This window comes from Coenobita brevimanus, chromosome 94 (assembly GCF_032717465.1).
Source record: "Coenobita brevimanus isolate Jiangsu-jjx chromosome 94, ASM3271746v2, whole genome shotgun sequence".
NCBI classification, from domain to species: Eukaryota; Metazoa; Arthropoda; class Malacostraca; order Decapoda; family Coenobitidae; genus Coenobita; species Coenobita brevimanus.
This window is the reverse complement of record NC_137047.1, coordinates 6921362-6941893: the sequence shown is the minus strand read 5'-3', so window position 1 is coordinate 6941893 and position 20532 is coordinate 6921362. Positions and strand designations below refer to the sequence as shown.

At 40.1% G+C, this 20532-nt stretch overlaps 1 protein-coding gene across 3 annotated transcripts in view; it reads right to left on the bottom strand.

Moving 5' to 3' along the window:
- The window catches only part of LOC145412808 (RNA-binding protein 5-like), a 36105-nt gene extending 15781 nt beyond the window's left edge, over positions 1 to 20324 (bottom strand). For 2 of the 3 annotated variants that reach the window (XM_080282591.1, XM_080282593.1), the window contains exons 1-9: positions 20191 to 20324; positions 16958 to 17346; positions 14889 to 14979; positions 12394 to 12463; positions 11324 to 11397; positions 9888 to 9995; positions 8215 to 8329; positions 3851 to 4074; positions 2468 to 2522 (exon numbers count right to left, since the gene is read on the bottom strand). In XM_080282591.1, coding sequence (XP_080138717.1) covers positions 2468 to 2522; positions 3851 to 4074; positions 8215 to 8329; positions 9888 to 9995; positions 11324 to 11397; positions 12394 to 12463; positions 14889 to 14979; positions 16958 to 17346; positions 20191 to 20295 — 1231 coding nt within the window. In that variant the 5' untranslated portion in view covers positions 20296 to 20324. The remainder of the gene's footprint in view (positions 1 to 2467; positions 2523 to 3850; positions 4075 to 8214; positions 8330 to 9887; positions 9996 to 11323; positions 11398 to 12393; positions 12464 to 14888; positions 14980 to 16957; positions 17347 to 20190) is intronic. The other variant, XM_080282592.1, reaches the window with a different exon arrangement.
- Positions 20325 to 20532: the final 208 nt, after the last annotated feature.

Sequence of the window (20532 nt, the reverse complement as noted above, 5' to 3'; positions counted from 1 at the left end):
ACTTTCATTCTCTCAATTCATTTGCCTCCTCTCACTCATCTCACATTTTCACACATTCATTTCCTAAAACCTGGTCATCTTCTTGATTTTTCATTCCTCCTCCTACCTTTTCATACATACCCATCACCACAACTGACTGAAACAGGTATTCATGTTATCTATGTGATAATGCCATCTAAGCACACTCTCCTACTGTCAACTCAACACATTTGCTTACTCCACAACTTCCATGAACCCATTTTATCCAGCCTATCCAAACCAAACACTTCCTTCTAATCCTTACCTTATACACTATGTGTAGTATATATATACACCCTGGCTTAACGACAAGGGTAGAAATACCACCAAACCCCACCTAACGATGGGTTTTGATTTTTATTTTACCGATTTTTATATTTTAGACTAAAATTATGTGTTTAGGTTGATTTATACACTGTTTTTAGACTTAGATGAATGTGTTTTAGCCATAGGTGGGGTGAACATTGTCATTTTCGGGTACAGTTTACTAAGCTTGATTTTTTTCAGACATATATGACGATTTTCTGATATTATTTGTTGGTTTTAGTGAGGTATTTACAGGTGTTAGGCATAGGTTAGCTTCCTTTACAGCTGTTAGGCCATTTAGATTGGCTTTTAACTTGTTTTTGGGCCCATTTGGGTGGGTTTTTGACTTGGTTGGGGGGCAAACCCAAGGCTGAAAAACGCATCCCATTACACGTTAAAACTTCCCCAATACACAATACCCCGCCTAACCATGGGTTTTTACTTAACCAATTATGTTGTTACACTGGGGTATACCTGTATATACTGTATATCCATCCATCATCCTATCTTATGGAGCCCCACGAGGAGCATAGGGGCCTGGGACTAGACAAGGTGGTCCTGACATTTAAGATGAAAGTGACCAGCCTCAATCATCCCTGGGTGGCATTACAAAAGCAATAAACCCCAACCACCCCTTGGATATGAACCTACATAGGCTCAATCTGACTGGAGTGCCTTAAATTACCCAATAAACCACCAAATACCATAATTTGGTTATACGGTTACCACCCACTACAGTAAATGGCTTCCTGGTGTATAAGAAACCACTTGGCTTGTCACTCAGTGTAGAGTCACCCTTAGGCACAAGGAAGAGGAAAGAATGAATGAATGAAAGAAAGAAAAGGGAGTGTCAAGTTACCTGTAAGCAGAAGGAAGAGGAAAGAATGAAGGAAAGAAACACAGAAAAGGAGGGATGGAAGAGAGTAAAGGGCAGACACCCACACCAGCACTACACACTACATCGAGTGAGTGGATGGTGAGCACCCCCACCTACCACAGATATATATACACTGGCATCCCAAGGTTTAACAATGCAACTGGTTAGGTAAAACCCACTGCTAGGCGGGGTATCATATCTCACAGTAGATTTAAGAATAGGGATGTGTTTCTGAGCCTTGGGTTTCCCCCCCACCAACCAAGTCCTAAACCCACCCAAATGAATCCAAAAACAAGTATCTAGCTAAACCTAAACCCTCAAATAGCTTTAAACCAAGCTAAACTATGCCTAAAAACAGTTTATAACTCACATAAACCCAATAGTAAAATCTGGAAATCATCAAAGATAGATCTGGAAAAAATCCAACTTAGTACTCTGTACCCCAAAATGATAATGTTCATTCCACCTATGACTAAAACACATTAATTTAAGTCTAAAAACAGTTTACAAATCAACATAAGCACAAAATTAAAGTCTAAAACATCATAAAGATCGGTTTAAAACAAAACAAAACCCATCATTATACAAGGGTTTGGCCATCGCTCAGTAGGGTAGGGTGGTATTTCTACCCCCATCATTGTGCCAGGGTATTGCACCTCAGGGTCTGCCTGTATATATATGTGGAGTACAAAGGGTGGACAGGATATGAAATAATGTGATTCGTGCAAGATGTGGAGTGAGGAATTCTCTGGACACCAGAATCGAAGAGAGTGTACTGAAATGGTATGGTCACGTGGAGAGAATGCATAACAACAGAGTGGTGAAAAAGGTATATCTGAGCAAATTTGAAGGAGGGAGGAGGCAGGGTAAGCCAAGGAGAAGGTGGAGAGATATGGTGGATGAGTGTGTGAGGAAGAGAGGTTTGGAAGTCGGTGAGGCTAGAGAACCGACAAGAGATCAAGCTGGCTGGATGAATGTTGTGAGAAGTGCATGATCAGGGATTTGGCACCCCTTTTAATGTGGCAGTGTCCGGATTCTCTCTACCTGTTGCTCAGTGTAGAGTCACCCGTAGGCAGAAGGAAGAGGAAAGAATGAAGGAAAGAATGACATAAGGAGAGGAAAGCTGGAAGGAAAAAGAGGAAAGAGCAGCACTACATAGAGTAAGTGGATGGTGAGTGCCCCCACCTACCGATATTGTATAGTATATATATATATATATATATATATGTTCCAATATTCAAATAAACACATCTGCTGATCACTTACCTGAATTACCACCACTCCCATTATTCTGGTTGAGTTTGCAATATGAAACTGTGACCTGCAACACCAAAAAAAACTCAGGTTATCATCATCCAAATTTCCTACACTTATGTTTGGTAGGGAGATCCAGCACATAGTTTTTCCATCACAATGGGAACATGAATTATAGAAAAAAGAAACCATAAGGAAAAAACCCACCCCACCTTTCTAATCCTACCATACCTAATAAAAGTAATGAGCCTGCATGCAACCTAACTACAAGTTTAACGGGCTTGCCACAATACAGCATCAATACAAAAGTGAAGGAGACAAATTTTTTACACAGAGATAAATAGAACCTTACTGAACAAAGAAGTATACAAATTTGGGGGTAAACATCTACCAAACAGTAGTATACACATGGTGAGTTATATTCTTTTCTTCCCTCCTCTTCTGCCTTTCTTTCCTTCATTCTTTCCTCGCCCTTCTGCCTACGGGTGACTTTACACTCCCTCTTCTGGCTTTCTTTCCTTCATTCTTTCCTCTTCCTTCTGCCTGTGGGTGACTCTACACTGAGTGACATGCAAATGGTTTCCCATACACCAGGAAACCATTTACTACGCCGGGTGGTAAATGTATAACCTAATTTTGGAGCCTGGTGGTTTAGTGGGTAATTACGGTGCTCCAATTGGATTAAGCCAGTGAAGGTTTATATCCAAGGGATGGTTGGGGTTTATTGCTCATGTAATGCCACTCAGGGATGAGTGATGCTGGTCACTCTCATCTTAAGTGTCAAGACCAATTTGCCTAGCCCCAGGTTCCTATGCTCCTCATGGGGCAATGTAGGACTGGATGCTGAATGAAAAAAATAATGAATATATATATATATATATATATATATATATATATATATATACATACATACATCCATCATCCCATCCTATGCCGCCCCATGAGAAGTGTGGAAGCCTGGGGCTAGGCAAGTTGGTCCTGACATTTTAAGATGAGAGTGACCAGCCACACTCATCCCTGACTGGCATTAGGTGAGCAATAACCCCAACCATCCCCTGGATATAAACCATCACTGGTTCAATCCAACTGAAGCGCCGTAATTACCCATTAAACCACAATGCGCCATAATTCAGTTATATGGTTACCACCCAGTGTAGCAAATGGTTTCCTTGTGCAAAGGAAACCATTCAGCTTGTCACTCAGTGCAACATTATCCATAGGCAGAAGGAACAGGAAAGAATGAAGGACAGAAAGACAGAGGAGGGAGGAAAGAAAAGGGCAGACAACCGAGAGCAGCACTACACTCAGTGGATGGTAAGTGCCCCCACCTACCACATAAAGTGGTATACAAAAATTCTAAAATGTTAAAATGTGAAAGAATTGATAACTACTGACCTGTTTATTATCTATTGTTGGTGGTGAATGAGCCAGTTTGTTATGGAGTTGCATGGAATCCAATACAGAATTCAGCTCAATGTAGCAGACACCCCGAGAGGTATTGGTGAGAGGGTCCCTACCAATGCGTACAGAGCGAATAGGTAGATCACTGCCGGCATGCTGGATCCCTTGTAGCACACTCTCCTCAGTACTCAGGACATCCAAACCACGCAACAACAGAGCTGTAATTATTAGGAGTAAGGGATATTAAAGTACAATACAGTAATATAGAAACTTCGTTGTCATCCAATGAAATATTACAACGTACATCTTTACATCTTTTATAACTCAACCCTACTTAACTGTCCTCGGTGACATCAGTACTGTTATAATAAGTAGACTATATTGTTATCAACATTAAAGCACAAATGCAAGACAGCAATGTTACTTTAAACTTTTCATGATGTACCTCAAATATCCCGTGGAAAGGTGAAGAGCAAAGTGGAAGGTCAAACTTAACAAAAAGAAGAGATCACTGACCAATACTAATCTTGTCATATTAAAGTTTATACAAGATAGATAGAGAGACAAGTCCATGGGCCATACTCTCTTCAGCATAAGAGGGTTTCTCACACTTCTTCCTTACTGGTTTATCTCAACATATGGCACACAAATATTTTGTTTCTGCTACTTTTAATGCAAGTAATATCTTTATGCACACACACAAAAGCTAAAGGGGTTAGCAAGCCTTTTAAGCTTAAGAGAATATTGGCTCATTATATAATTACATCTGAAATGAACACAACTCAATAGGAGCAAATAATAGTAATAATAATAATAATAATAAGTAGGGGAAGAGTTAAAATTAGTGAACTGGAATGAAATGGATCTGGACATAATAATAAATGATAACAATAATATTAATAATAATAATAACAACAACAACAACAACAACAATAAGTTAGGGAGGAGTTAGAATCAGTGAATTGGAATGAAATGGATCTTAGCCTGTGGAATGCATATAGGGACTGCTTAGTTAGAAATGCTAGAGCAGTGTGTGGTGTGGCAGGAGTAAAAACACAGAAGAAAGGTACGGCATGGTGGGATGATGAGGTTGTGGGAGCAGTGGAGGAAAAGACGAAGAAATGGCTAAAGTGGCTACAGGACAGAGGTTTAATTGAAATCACAAATGAATATATATATATCTATCTATCTATATATATATATATATATATATATATATATATATATATATATATATATATATATTGTGAACGAGAAGCATGTAAAGAGACTATTGAAGGGGAAAATGGTGAGGGAAATGATGATCTAGGAAGAAAAATGAATGCAAACTACCCTGAAAATAGGAAGTTATTCTGGAAAGAGGTGCAAAAATGTAGAAGTGAAAACAGAAAGAACTGTGATGGTGTGATGAAGGTAGGTGATAGATTATTAACCCATGGGGATGAAGTAAGGACCAGGTGGAAAGAATATTTTGAGAGCCTGGTGAATGAGAATAGAGAGAGCAGAGCGTCTGTAAACACGATTGGTTTTGGGGGTGTGCAGAGAAGGAACACAGTGTCAGGAGACGTGACACTTGCACAGGTGAAAAGTGCTGTGAGGCAGCTGAAAAATGGGAAAGCAGCTAGGGTTGATGAGGTGTATGCAGAGATGATTAAGTGTAGTGGAGAGAGTGGAATGAAGTGCTTCTTGGAGATATGTAAGAAGGCATGGGTGAGTGAAACTGTGCCAGCATAGTGGAAAAAGGCTGCGATCATACTCCTACACAAGAATAAAGGTGAGCAAAGTGAGTGCAAGAATTATCATGGCATAAGTTTATTGAGTGTGGTAGGGAGGGTATATGGAAGAATTATTACAGAAAAAGTATGAGAGATACCAGAAGTCCTAGTGAGTGATGAACAAGGTGACTTTAGGAGTGGCAGAGGATGTGTGGATCAAATATTTGCAGTGAAGCAGATAGCAGAGAAGGCTTGTGAGATGGACCACATGGTGTTCATGGCATTCATGGATCTAGAAAATGCAAACGAAGAAGTTGACAGAGAAGGGTTGTGGAAAGTTTTGCGCATGTATGGTATAGATGGTAAGCTGCTAGGTGCCATCAAGAGTTTTTATGATGGTAGTGAAGCATGAGTAAGGGTTAACGGGAATCCATGTGAATCGTTCACAATTGGTGTGGGTGAGTGACAAGGTTGTTCAATATATACCGTATATGGATGGGGTGATAAGAGAAGTAAAAACATGAGTAATAGAGAGGGGGATGGCGTTGGTGATGAATGGTGATGGATGGAATATCTCAAATCTATTGTATGCTGATGATGCAGTACTACTGTACTTGCAAATACTGGACAAGAACTTGGTAGGCTAGTGCAGAGTATTGATGATGTCTGTGGGCATCGTGCCTTGAGAGTAAATGTAGAAAAGAGTAAAGTGATGGTTACTGAGAGAGAAGGTGACTCCCAGTGCCATGTTACAGTGAAAGGAGAGAGACTGGAATTGGTAAGAGAGTTCAAATACCTGGGAACAGTGACAGAAAAGAGAGGAAAATATGCAAAAGAAGTGGAAAGTAGATTGACACAAGGAAGACATGTCGCTGGTGCAATGAAGGCCTTGATAAGAAACAGGGGCTTGAGTGTTGCAGCTGCATGAGGCTTACACGAAGAAATGTTTGTGCCAACTTTAACATATGGATGTGAGACTATGGTGTGGCATGAGAATGAAAGTCAAGGGTAAGAGCAATGGAGATGGGACTGCTGAGGAAGGTATGTGGAGTACAGAGAGTGGATAGGATACAAAATAATGTGATTTGTGCAAGATGTGGCATAATGAAGTCTGTGGACACCAGAACTGAAGAGAGTGTACTGAGATGGTATGGTCACGTGGAGAGAATGGATAACAATAGAGTGGTGAAAAAGGTATATCTGAGCATATTTGAAGGAGGGATGAGGCAGGGTAGGCCAAGGAAAAGGTGGAGAGATATGGTTGATGAGGTGTGAGGAAGAGAGGTTTGGAAGTCAGTAAGGCTAGGGAAATGACAAGAGCTCGAGTTGGCTGGATGAATGTTGTGAGAAGTGCATGATCAGGGATTTGGCACCCCTTTTTAACAAGCCAGCATCCGGATTGACTCTATCGGATACGTTCGTGAGGCTACAGAACAAAGTCAATGTTTTTGACGTATCCAATACAGCCAGGATTCTGGGAGCTTGAATGATGAGTGAATGGAAGCATGGCCCAATGGACTGGGCAAATTTGGGCTGTCTGGACACTGCTGCTCCTTACCCTGCCCTAGGATGGGAAAGGAGGTCCGGATGATGAATGAATGAATAATAATAATAATAATAATAATAATAAAAATAATAATCACCCTGCCCTATGATGGATGATGATGACGACAATGACCACGATCATCATCATCATCATCATCCAGACATCCTTTCCCACCCTAGGGTAGGGTGAGGAGTAGCAACATCCAGACAGCGCAAGTTTGCCCAGTCCAACGGGTCACGCTTCCATTCACTCATCATTGAAGCCCCTGGAATCCGGACTATTTGATATGCCAAAAACTTTCATCACATTCTGTAGCTTCACATAAACGTATCTAATGGAGTTAATCCGAATGCTGTCACGTATCTAATGGAGTTAATCTGAATGCTGTCAAGTTAAAAACGGGTGCCAAATCTGATCAGGCACTTCTCACAACGTCCATCCATCCAGCTCAATCTCGTCAGTTCCCTAGCCTCATCGACTTCCATAACTCTCTTCCTCACACACTCATCCACCATATCCCCCCACCTTTTCCTTGGCATACCTTGCCTCCACATTCCTTTAAATTCACTCTAATAATAATCTGGTCTTTTGTTTCCCAAATGCACCATATCTTCCAATAAGGAAATAACTAGTGCTTAGTGAGAGAGAGAGAGAGAGAGAGAGAGAGAGAGAGAGAGAGAGACGTTATATTACTCATATACAAGCTTATCCAGCAAAAAAAGGCAGCAATTTAAACCGTATAATCGACTGTCAGGACACCTCTCCCCAGATCACAGCTCCTTGGAAAAGAGAAAGGCTTTGAGTTGCCCTTACAATTAAAAAAATCAATTGCCTCATAGGTGATGGCAATTTAATATACAACCTCGGGACAGTACTGGAAAAAACTGATCAGAGAAAGATGACTGGTATGCAGCTTTAGGCTCATCAAGGTGCAAGGGATGATCTTCATCCCGTCAAACCTGGGGGCACCATCGAAGTTTTCACAGCTTAGCAAGATACTTTGGTTCAACAAACTTAAGAGCCTTGCAAGTACTAAGACAGTTTAGAATCTTTTCTAACCTTAACTGATAGTTGTACTTCCAACAGTATTAACTTACTGTTAGTTGGGTATGTGCAGACTTCATCACTGCCTTCCTCCCCAGCTTCAGATTCATGACGGGGAGCTGAACACTTGAAGCAGGAATCCCTCCGCTTGAAGTTGTGTGCCCCACACTGTCAGCATTCAGAAACGTTATTACACAATACCAGTACGGTATATTCTGCACACAGAAAATTAAATACTTATTCAATACTTGCACATTATGTACAGAAACATTTAACCCCTTCCGCACTACTTTTTATCAACCCGATTACCTTCCCCGAGTCATTTTTCCGGACTTTTTATCTTAATATCAAACTGATTTTTAGTCATCTGATCAAGTACACCAAGAAACAATTTACTATGCTGGGTGGTAACCATATAACAAAATTTTGGCACCTGGTGGTTTAGTGGGTAATTACTGCGCTCCAATCGGATTGAGACGGTGAAGGTTTACATCCAAGGGTTGGTTGGGGTTGACTGCTCATGTAATGCCACTCAGGGATGAGTAAGGCTGGTCACTCTCATCTTAAATGTCAGGGCCAGCTGCCTAGCCTGGGGCTGCTACGCTCCTCATGGGGCAACGTAGGATTGGATGACGGATGGATGGATGGATTTTTTGTCATCAGATCAAGTGTTTCTGAGCTCAAACTCTTCATCACCCTTGTCTTTTTGTAATTTACGCCTCTTGGGTCTGTATGAGGGCAGCGGTAAGTCGCCAAACTGTGAGGGGTAGGTCGGTGTGAATTCCCCTTTGCTGGGCTACAGATAAGAAATTAATTACTAAATATGAGGTATTTGGGAGCTGTGGTATGGAAGGATTTGGCAACAGCGCTGATGATGTAGAGAGACTCAACATCCCCATGGAAACCACTGATGCTTCCTTGTGCTTGAAATTATGGCTTGGAGATCCATCGTCTCATATGAGGCAATCAGCATGGCCAGGGATGGCCTGCATATCTGATTTACTAAATATACGACATTTGGCAATTGCAGTGGCAGGGTTTAGCAACAGCTCTGATGATGCAGAGGGAGACTCAACGTTCCCATGGAAACCACTGACGCCTCTTTGTGCTTGAAATTATGGCACCGAAACCCATCATATGCAGCCAGGGGTGGCCAACATATCGCCTCAAATGAGGCAATAAGTGCAGCGAATGTACATATCCTAGTCAGGCTTCAGGCTGTCACTATTTTTCAAGATAACTGTTAGGTAGTTGCACAAAAAAAGTCTAGGTATGCTCAGAAGTAACCATATAACCAAATTATGGCGCCTGGTGGTTTTGTGAGCAATTAAGGTACTCCACTCAGATTGAGCTTGTGCAAGTTTATATCCAAGAGGTGGTTCGGGTTTACTGCTCACATAATGCCACTCAGAGATGAGTTAGTCTGGTCATTCTCGTCTGAAATGTAAGGACCAACTTGCCTAGCCCTGGGCTCCAACATTCCTCATGGGGCAACACTGAATTAGATGATGGATGGTTGGATGGATGGTAACAAAACTAGTCAGAATGAAGAACAGGTAAGCCTGGGACATACTGAGGTAGGGTGCAACTCAAACAGACCTGGAGGTAGTCTTATAACTAAATAAAATCAACTGGTGGTGGCCAGATTGACTTCCAGTAAATATACTTGGTCTGAACCGAGTATATACTATATATACCTTCGTCCTCAGTACAAAACTTAACCTACCCGAATGCAGAACCAATCCTGTGATGCCTTAGACTGTCTCTCCGAAGACTCCTTTGGAATGGAATATTGAAGTGTGGCTCTATATACATCTTGCAGGAGCAGGACACCCTGGAAAAGACACCACCCTATCTATTAGTAAATATCCTCAGCTAGGCTTTCAAAGAGTCTTACATGAGCTGTCACTTTTGGTCTCCAGCTCAGCCCAGTAATGGTGAAAGGAAGAGACAATCCTAATTGACGGCTTGCATCATATTTCAAACATCATTAGTTGTTATTATGTGTTATAAAAATTCAAAATTATAAAAGAAATTGTATCACCCTACATGTAAATTACATACAAAGTTTTGTTGGCATTCTGCATCATTTAAGCTTTTTACAAGATCTAGATACTAAGGTAACCATGTTTGAGGACTTGGCTCTCCCGTGGAACCACACAGGGCAGGAACCGGCAAAAGTGACATGGCTCACTCTACAGAGGTAGGAGTGCCAACACCCTGGCTGGAGGAGAACCTTGGTGCCGAGACTTTGATGATGTGGATGTTCGGGTGAGCACGTTTACTGTTGTGGTTGTAGTTGCTGATGCTGTTAAAGCAGAGAGGGTCCTGCAGGGTGGCCCTTGTCAGGCTTGCTCCTTGGAAGTTTCATTTCTTATTTGGGAGATGAATAAACAGCAGCTACAGAGATTCACTGTCGCAAGCATGCATCCAGGAATGTGCTCTCATGACTCCAGAGGAAAAGCTTTGATTTTGGGAAATAATAAGACCACCTCTTGGATGCAGACTGCTTCAACTAACGTGACAGGACAGGATGCAATAGTTTACAGGGGAGTGAAGTATCAACCAACACTGGGGAGTTAACATCACCTACAGGAGGTGGCCTTAATTCAGTTCATCCCTAGCCATGCTTAATGTGTTAATAAGCCACTGCCTTAATCAGCTGAGCAAAAAGCTACAGTCTCAGGTTCACTGATCCTAGGTCAGTTTTATCTACTGCTGTACTCACAATCATTCAACATTCATACCATGAAAAGGATAACATGCTCACATAAATACACTATTAAAGAACATAAAAAAGAGCAAGCGTGAACTGGAGAAAAATCAGAAAGTAAAATTATTGTGCACTCAAAATTTTTTGTAAGATTGATGCTTGATACAAGGAAGTAAAGGATGAGGGCCATACTTTCATAACGCACATGTACAATAATTGTCAAGGTCTAACATTAAAGAGTTCCTCAAGAAAGTGATAAGTTATTGACTTAACAATGGAAGCAAAGTTACAAGAGGAACCAAATGGCTATGATGGTATTGAGGAAGAGGTAAACCCAGTGTTACTGGCAGAGTTGGAAGGCCCATGACCCCTTGGCCATGGCCAGGGGGTCCAGGGACCTGCCGAGGGACTGCCGGGCCGGGCCGGCCGGCGGGGATTCACCGCGATACCTGTTTGGCTTCCATCCACCGTGTGGCGTCATGAACCGTCGTAAACTCCACGAAGGCAAAGCCTCTTGATGCACCTAGACGCAAGAACACACACAAGCAAGTGTTAATAAATAATGATCGTATAGAAGGTGTGAGGGACACTCAACGTCGCACCCTCATATGGCCTTGAGTTGGCCCTGTGGCCACTGACCAGCCACGATGTGCCAATCTCGCTGGCTTTAAAATGATGACTCTCAATGGCCTCTACCAGGTCACAGGGGCCACTCACACACCAACAAAGGTAACAGGGTTGCACTCAGAAACATGACAATGCTACTCAATGCCTACTGATTATTATAGACTCATGCGTTATAATAATGTGTAAATACAGTCACATAACATTTCACACTCAAACATATTTGACTGGGTATAACATCATGAATACGTATACTGATTCCCTAACCCTAAATTCCTAACTGAAATTTATGGGTGCAATATACATCATCAAAACTACAAAAGAATCTAACATCAAACTGTTCTATATGAGTGAATGAATTTTTTAACATTACTATAGATAATGAAGTCTGAAATTATTCCTCTCTGATACAATAACAAACTCTGCTAGTTACCTATAGTCCATATGAAATAGAACATGAATTATGATAAAGTAATACTGCACTGGTAGAAGTTATAACTGCAAAAGAAATTAATGAGAGCAGGTTAAAAATCATGGCAAGAAAAACCTAACCTTGCATCACCCCCACTCACACTGTACTCACAATTTCGATGATCAATTAAATAATGCTGGTGACTGCGCAAAAGATGGATGGTACCTGTAAGAGTCTGATTTAGTGCTCACGAAGAAAACTAAGAGTACAACTCACACACTTTCTCACTCAGCTCATTCTCTCTCTCTCTCTCTCTTTTAAATATAAATGTATTTTAATGTGCTAACCCTGTGACCTAGGCCTATCTCAGCCAGCGAGAGAAACACAGGTGGACAGGAATATGGATAACAAAAAAATTCGGAACTAAAACATAAAAACATAAGGAATCCAGGGAGTTTAGGCCCAAGGGGAATGTTGCTTTACCTGATTCTTTTTTCCTGACAAGCCTGATGTCTTTAGGCATGAGGTTGCAGGCTAGGATGTCTGCTCGGATCTGTACGTAAGTAATTTGAGAATTAAGGACAGCAAAAATTAGCGACATGTTGCACTATTTACACCCTTTTTCATTTTAACCTGGTCTAAATGTGATCTCTCTATTCTGAATGCCAAGCTGTGATAAGAATTTTAAATGAGAATGTGGTGCTAGACTCCAACAAGTATTATTGTTTTGTTTTAAAGGCTCCAACATGCTTGCATGCGTCAGCCTTGGTCACCTAATGGCGGCTCTCCATGCTGCACGATCCATTACAGCCTCTCTGTTCAGTCCCTTAACCCTGAGGTCACACTTAATGACCTCGTTCCATGTCTTTCTCGGTCTACCCCTCATAACCCCACCCCCAATATTAACACTTCTCACCAATCTCACCCAGTTATCATCCCCCATCCTCTCCACATGTCCAAACCATCTCAATCTACCTCTCCTCATCACAACATCAATACACTCCAGTCCCATCCTACCTCTCAAATCTTCCATCATAAACCCAGCCCCCCCCCGACCTAGCACGCAGGGACGCACTACGCATCCACCTAATCATTGTCATTTCTGTATGTCTGAGCTGGCAAATATCCTCCTCTTTTACTGCCCAGGTTTCACTACCATAAAGCATTACACTCCTAACACATGCTGCATACAAAGACCCCTTAGCACATAGGGAGAGTCCTCTCAATGTCAGAAGAGGCACGAGCTCCCTGAACTTCTTCCAACCACTTCTCACCCTAGCCACAGAGCTAGCTCCAGCCCCACCTCCAGCACACAACATGTCTCTGAAATAACAAAACTCTTCCACACACTCACGAGATTCACCAGCAAGTTATCCTTTCACGCCTGACAATCTCCACCTGCTCTTCTCAACACGCCATACACATAAAATCAGCATTATCTCGTAGTCTACCTCTGATACCACTACATCTCTTGTGCACCCATTTATCATAAACACCGCACAAGATAGAATTACTTCCCACACCCTTGTGGCAAACTGCACATCGCCACTCTCCCTCATCTTTGACAGTACCGCCACCAACCCTATATATCATCATTTTTGTTTTATCTGCATTTACCCTTAAGCCCTTGTGCCCCATACCATCTCTCCACTTCCTAAACCTTTCCTCCGCCTCCCTTTCGTTCTCTGCAATCAACACCAAATCATCAGCATACATCTCCTCCCACGGGAGTCCGTTTCTAGTCAAGTGAGAGGGCTTCAAGTACCATGATAAACAACATGGGACTCAAAACTGACCCCTGATGCACACCAACATTCATGGAAAACTCATCACTCAGATCTCCATTCACTCTTACCTGGATGCGAGCACCCACATACATAGCCATAACCACCCTAACCAGCCACTCCTCCTAGTCAAGCTTTCTCATTGCCCACTTCACCACCTCTCTAGGGACTCTGTCAAAGGCCTTTTCCAAATCAACAAAAACAAAATACAGATCCCTTCTCCTACCAACATATTTTTCCTGAAGCTGTTGAACAATGAATATAGCATCAGTGGTCCCCCTACCTGGCATAAACCCAAACTGCATCTCATCAATATTCACTCTTTCTCTAATCATACCTTCTAAAACTCTCTCCATTACCTTCATTATCTGATCTAAAAGCTTTATACCTCTATAATTTCCTCTTTCCAGGACATCACCCTTCTCTTTACACATATTTAAAATTACACTCTCCAGCCAATCATCTGGGACAAAACACTCATAAATAATCATATTTATCAGGTCAGTGACTAACCTCACCCCTATATCTCCTGAGGCCTTCAACATTTCAGCAGTCAACCCAGACACACCTGCTGCCTTCCCCAACTTCATCCTGCCTATTGCCTCACTCACAGTAGCAGCATCAATCAATGGCCAAGGGCCAAACACTGGATCTGCTGGCTCCAAACTTTCCCTGTCCCAGTCAAACTCCTCATTCAACAACCGGCTATAATGCTCTCTCCATGCATCTTTAATATCCTCACTGTTCACCACTACCCTTCCTTCATCATTCTTCACACACTGCTCACCTATATCCCAATTATCCCTCTTCATCTAATTTGCCACCTTAAATATCATATTTTTCCTTTGCCCAAGATTTAGGTTATCAAGTAATAGTCTCTGTGACTCAGATTTTGCCCTGTATACCTCTCTTCTAGCCCTACGCTTAGCAAACAAGTATTCCTCCTTGCTACCACCCTTCTCCCATTCCCAGAAAAGCCTTCTTTTCTCCTTATGTAAAGGATATAACTGTAGTACTGTCAGATTCTGCCATCTAGCTACAGGAAATAACCTGCAAATGGACAAATACCTTCCCCATGCTATAGTACTTTATATCACACTTGTCAAATCATATTTCATAGTTTTTGGTATAGTAAATTACTGCAGTTATAGTACTTAAAATTCTCTTAAACCACAACTGCAAAATAACACTTACATCATTTTCAGTTATATGTTGTGCTAACCCTCGCACCATGATTGTGTTGTTGGGCGGCTGTGATTTGTAGTCAGTTCTCTCTTCCTCATAGCTGTAGGGAATCAAATGTTATAAAACATGCACAGATCACACTATACTCCATTTCACCAAGTCTGGCACCATCAGTGATGTCATCAACACCTGTAGCATTGATAAAGGTCCTCAGTACTGGATATAGCTTTTAGTATTTCTTTTATATATTGGTTCTCAAGGTAATACATAAAGGTTTACCCTGTGCGGAGGATTTACATCAGCACTACAGGCATTGACGACATCACTGATGGTGCCAAACCTGGTGAAATGGAGTATAGTCTTTTAACTAGACTACTTCCCTCTGTAATTTATCCTCTTGACTGATCTTAACAGTGTTGGTGCTATCAATACGTGAGTGGTAATATATCATTATATTTAAACATGCACTATAGGGTTATCTATCTGTAGGATTGAGTCATGGTTCTATCACCCAGTGTTCCCTTACTATCCTGCCATCCCCTGCCTCATTATATATATATATATATATATATATATATATATATATATATATATATATATATATATATATTTTACATACTCAAACCTCAATTTAAGGGACTAAATGGGGAATCAACTTGCCCCTTACTTGACAATGTCCATTGTTTTACTACATATAAAGACAATCTTATTATGAAATGCAATGAGTGTTTCACTTCTTACTTATTTATATGCTTATGAATATTATTTTACAGGTACTGTACAAAGAAACATTAACGTGTATATCCTACACATTACGTATCATTTTTTAATGGTCTTGTCCATTTGTCGGGTAAAATATGGAGTCCCTTAAATCCGAAATCCCTTAAATGGTGGTCCCTTAACTTGAAGTCTGAGTGCATATATATATATATATATATATATATATATATATATATATATATATATATACAGTATATATATATATATATATATATATATATATATATATATATACATATACATATAAATAATTATATATATATATACATATATACATATATATATATATATATATATATATAGATATATATCTATATATATAAATATATATATATATATATATATTTTTATATATACAGATATATATATATATATATATATATATATATATATATATATATATATATATATATATCTAATCTAATCCTATGTTGCCCCATGAGGAGCATTGGAGTCTGGGGCTAGGCAAGTTGGTCCTGACATTTAAGATGAGGGTGACTAGCCTCACTCATCCCTCAGTGACATTACGTGAGCATTAAACCCTAACCATCCCTTGGGTATAAACCTTCACTGGCTCAATCCAACTGGAGTGCCAAAATTACCCACTAAACCACCAGGCACCAAAACTTGGATATATGGTTACCACCTAGCGTAGTAAATCGTTTCCTGGTGTACAGGAAACCGTCTGGCTTGTCACTCAGGGCAGAGTCACCCACAAGCAGAAGGAAGAGGAAAGAATGAAGGAAAGAAAGACAGAAGAGGATGGAAGGAAAGAAGGATGGAGGCGAGGAAAGGGCAGACACCCGAGAGCAGCACTACATTGAGTGAGTGGATGGTGAGCTCCCCCACTTACCACATAATATATATATATATATATATATATATATATAAAACCACATTATATATATATATATATAAATATATATATATATATATATATATATATATATATATATATATATATAAAACCACATTATATATATATATATAGAGAGAGAGAGAGAGAGAGATAAATATATCTATATTATATATATATATATATATATATATATATATATTGTATATGTATTCATTTACTGAACACATCTTCAGTTCCCCTGATCATTTAAAAACAATAATTATATAACTGCATAAAAAGATCCACAATAATTCACATTAGCATACAGTAGATCTATTACTGGTATACATTTGACTGTGCCAGTGAATTAAGGTTCTAAATATACCATGCTAAATCAAAACTGAACAAAATAATTAGGGTATATAAGAAAATTAGCTTTAGATGAAAGTTTCTTGCTTACTGATCTCTGTGGTGGTCATAGTCCCTGTAGTCCCGGTGGTCACGATCACGACGGGGACTTCGGTCACGATCATCATCTCTCCATCGGTCTCTGTCGCGATCTCTATCCCTGTCCCGGTCCCGATCCCTGTCCCTATCTCTGTCCCGGTCCCTACGATCTCGGTCCCTGTCCCTGTCACGGTCCCTACGATCTCGGTCCCTGTCCCTATCACGATCCCGGTCTCGGTCCCTGCGGCGCTCCTCACGGTCCCTTCGGTCACGGTGGCGAGGGGGCTCCGGGTCATAGGCAGAAGGGGGGTAGCCATCGTATGGGTCCAGGCTGGCCCGGCCATGTCCTCGCACACCACCAGGTGCAGCCGCTGAGGTAATATACGCACCCTGCACGGGATACTATATTACTTCCATCTCACACCACTCTAATAGTTGACCGTATCACAATAAAAATATATTCAATATGTTATGATATTTCACTTGTGCTACTGTGACCAAAAGTTCACCAACACTCCCCTGCTGACTCATGTAACTGAATGTGTTAAAGGAAATACTTTGGTGGCAGCAATGTCAAATCCAGAACAAGATATTACAAAGAGTAGTAAGTATTGGTCCCTCCGAGGCTTTCTGAAATATCTGCCATGATTAAGTGATTTTAGACATGGGAATCTAAGGGACACTTAACCTAGCCAAAAACCCAGGTTAGATGGTTACCATCCAGCATAGTAAATGGTTTCCTGGGTACAGGAAACCATTTGGCTTGTCACTCAGTATAGAGGCCATAAGGCATCCCTACAGTGAGACAGTGCATGATGGGCACCCCAACCTTTTGAGAAGTGCATGATCAGGAATTTGGCACCCCTTCTTAACGTGACAGCATTCGACCTGACTCCATCAGATATGGTTCTGTGAAGCTACAGAATGTGGTGAAAGTTTTTGGCCTATCAGACAGAGCCAGGATTCCGGGGACTTGAATGATGAGAGAATGGAAGTGTGACCCATTAGAGTGGGCAAACTTGGGCTATCTGGACATTGATATTCCTCACCCTGCCCTACATTGGGAAAGGAGGTCAGGATGATGATGATGATGATTAGTAGTAATGTGGAAGATAGTACACAATGAAAGCAGAGGATTATGAGTGACCTTTTGCTCAAGACAGTACATTAATATCAAATATTATGTCAATCTCCAAATTCTTCCCAGTTATTAAGGCAAACTTTACTACCGTAGTCAACAGTATCATCATCACTCTCAGATGATGGTGATGATTTCTGCTTCATACATCTGCTTCCCTCATTCTGTGTTTATTTTACATTGGTGAGATGAAAAGAAGTTCAGATAACATCTGTTTTATTCTTAATACCACAATATGCTACTATTCAAGAGACTTTCAAACTGGAGCAGAGGGGTAATATACAAACAGAATAAACCCCTACACTGCTAGGGGATTCTGCCAATCTTTTTAAAAATCTGACTAAAAATACTACTGGAATATAAATTACATACGGTGCAACCTCGAAAATTCAAATGTCTGAAGTTCAGAAACATCTAAAGTTTGAATACTCGGTACCATAATTTATTATATCCCCCATTTTTATTTCCCCAAATTAGCTCACAAATGACCACAGACTCTAGCATCTAAAACTGACAGCTACACTTATCTGGTGCTGTTGACATTATAAAGCGTCTGGTCATCTATAAAAGTTTCCTTCATGCCCTGTGGTTACGAAGCTCTATATTTTTTTATTCAACTTAAACATATTCAGATTTCACCACAACTGTGGCTTCAAAAACGTGTCTTAGCTTTACTGATTAGTGCAGTGTTGTGATAAAAAGTGTCCATACAACAATCCAGCCACAAGTTCAGAGTGTGGGCATATGTCAAAACGATTGTGGTGATGAGAACACAATCATGTGCAACACGAAAATGTAAGAGTACAAGTTCTGTACAGACTGAAATGAGCAAATAACTATCTTTGCACGTGTTCTCCAAGATAGTGGTGGTGTCAGAAGCATAACAGTACATTACATTACAAAGAAATGTGGTAAGATTTTTAAGTTCTTTGTCGAGTGAAATTACAGTAAACGGTATCCCTTAACCATGTAACACCACTAACGTCACTTGTCAGACGTCATAAACTAACGAATTTTACTCACTTTCAACATAAGCATGATTGCAGTCTCCTAATATATTTCTCTTAGATGATTTTGTTTCACTGGTAAAGCACTGTGCAATCTATATATGAGTAAATTACCGTGTAACTCCACAGTAAATAAAAACCTCCGGCATCGTTTTCCACTCATCTCAACCAAAAACGCATGTACACACATGTATTGCATCACTACAGTATTTGAGATTCCAATATTTCTGCACGATTTCAATAATGCAGACAAGTAAAAGTGTACATTATCATAAAATACATAATAAATAAAATAAACTACGCATTCTGTAAGTGAGCAATGCACAATTTGCACATCAGTCAGGCTGTTAACAAGTATCACTGCTGATCAACCGCTATGCAATGCAAGGCAGTGATGAAAGATGTGTGTATTCGTGTAGTTTTGTTGTACATAAATAAATGAATGCAAAATTATTTTCCCATACAACTTATTGATCAATGTTAAATATGAATACAACTTCAAGGAGTTTTAGAACAAATGGGCACACAAAAGATGAGGAAAGAGAAATCTGCAAGAAAAATATCTGACAGTTAATAATGAGCATTGTACTGGCAATTATCATTACCTTGAGCTAACAGAGATAAAATATAAATGGTAGTGTTATAAAAACATTGGAATACAGGACACCTGACGCAAGCTAGTTAGCCCATACTACAATGCTCGTGTCAAAGGCATGTCTAAACTATGAGAATTACACAGACAGCCAGAGTAATCCTTTGCCTAAAGTTCAAGTTTTTCAAAAATTAAAGTAATTTGTGGACACAAGCATTTTGATTTTGGAGGTTGCACTGTAATACATCATCAGGCTACAAGGTTAAAAATTCTGAATAACTTTAGATCCTTGGACTAAGAGGTTACGAACTTTAAAACAGCTTTACATCATCAGACTGAAACATTCAGAACTCTGAACAGCTTTATATCACTGGAATGTCATTAAGACTTCTGAACAGCTTAAGGAACATATAACAATATTATCAAATATGGAATTTCACTATTATTATTATTTTATTACTGGTATTATTATCAATCTTTTTAAGGTGTAATCCCATAATACAGCTTACCTGTGTAACATACTGAGGATATTGCGCATATGCTGCAGCCTCCAGGCTACCATATGCAGCAGCTGCAGTGTACATGTGTTGCTGGGCTGCCATGGCATTGATCATATCAGTCAGTCCTATACCCTGACCCTGAAGCTGCAACCAGTAAGTTATAAATTAATACAGAACACTTTTGTGCATAATACTATCCACTGCAATGCAGAGAATATCTTTATTATACACATAAATATCCAATTTTTCTATAACTTGGAGACAATAACCTTTGTTCTATAATCTACAGTAAACCTTTGCCAGATGAATAGCATTTCTAAATACAGTACATTAAAGTAAACTATTGAAAAT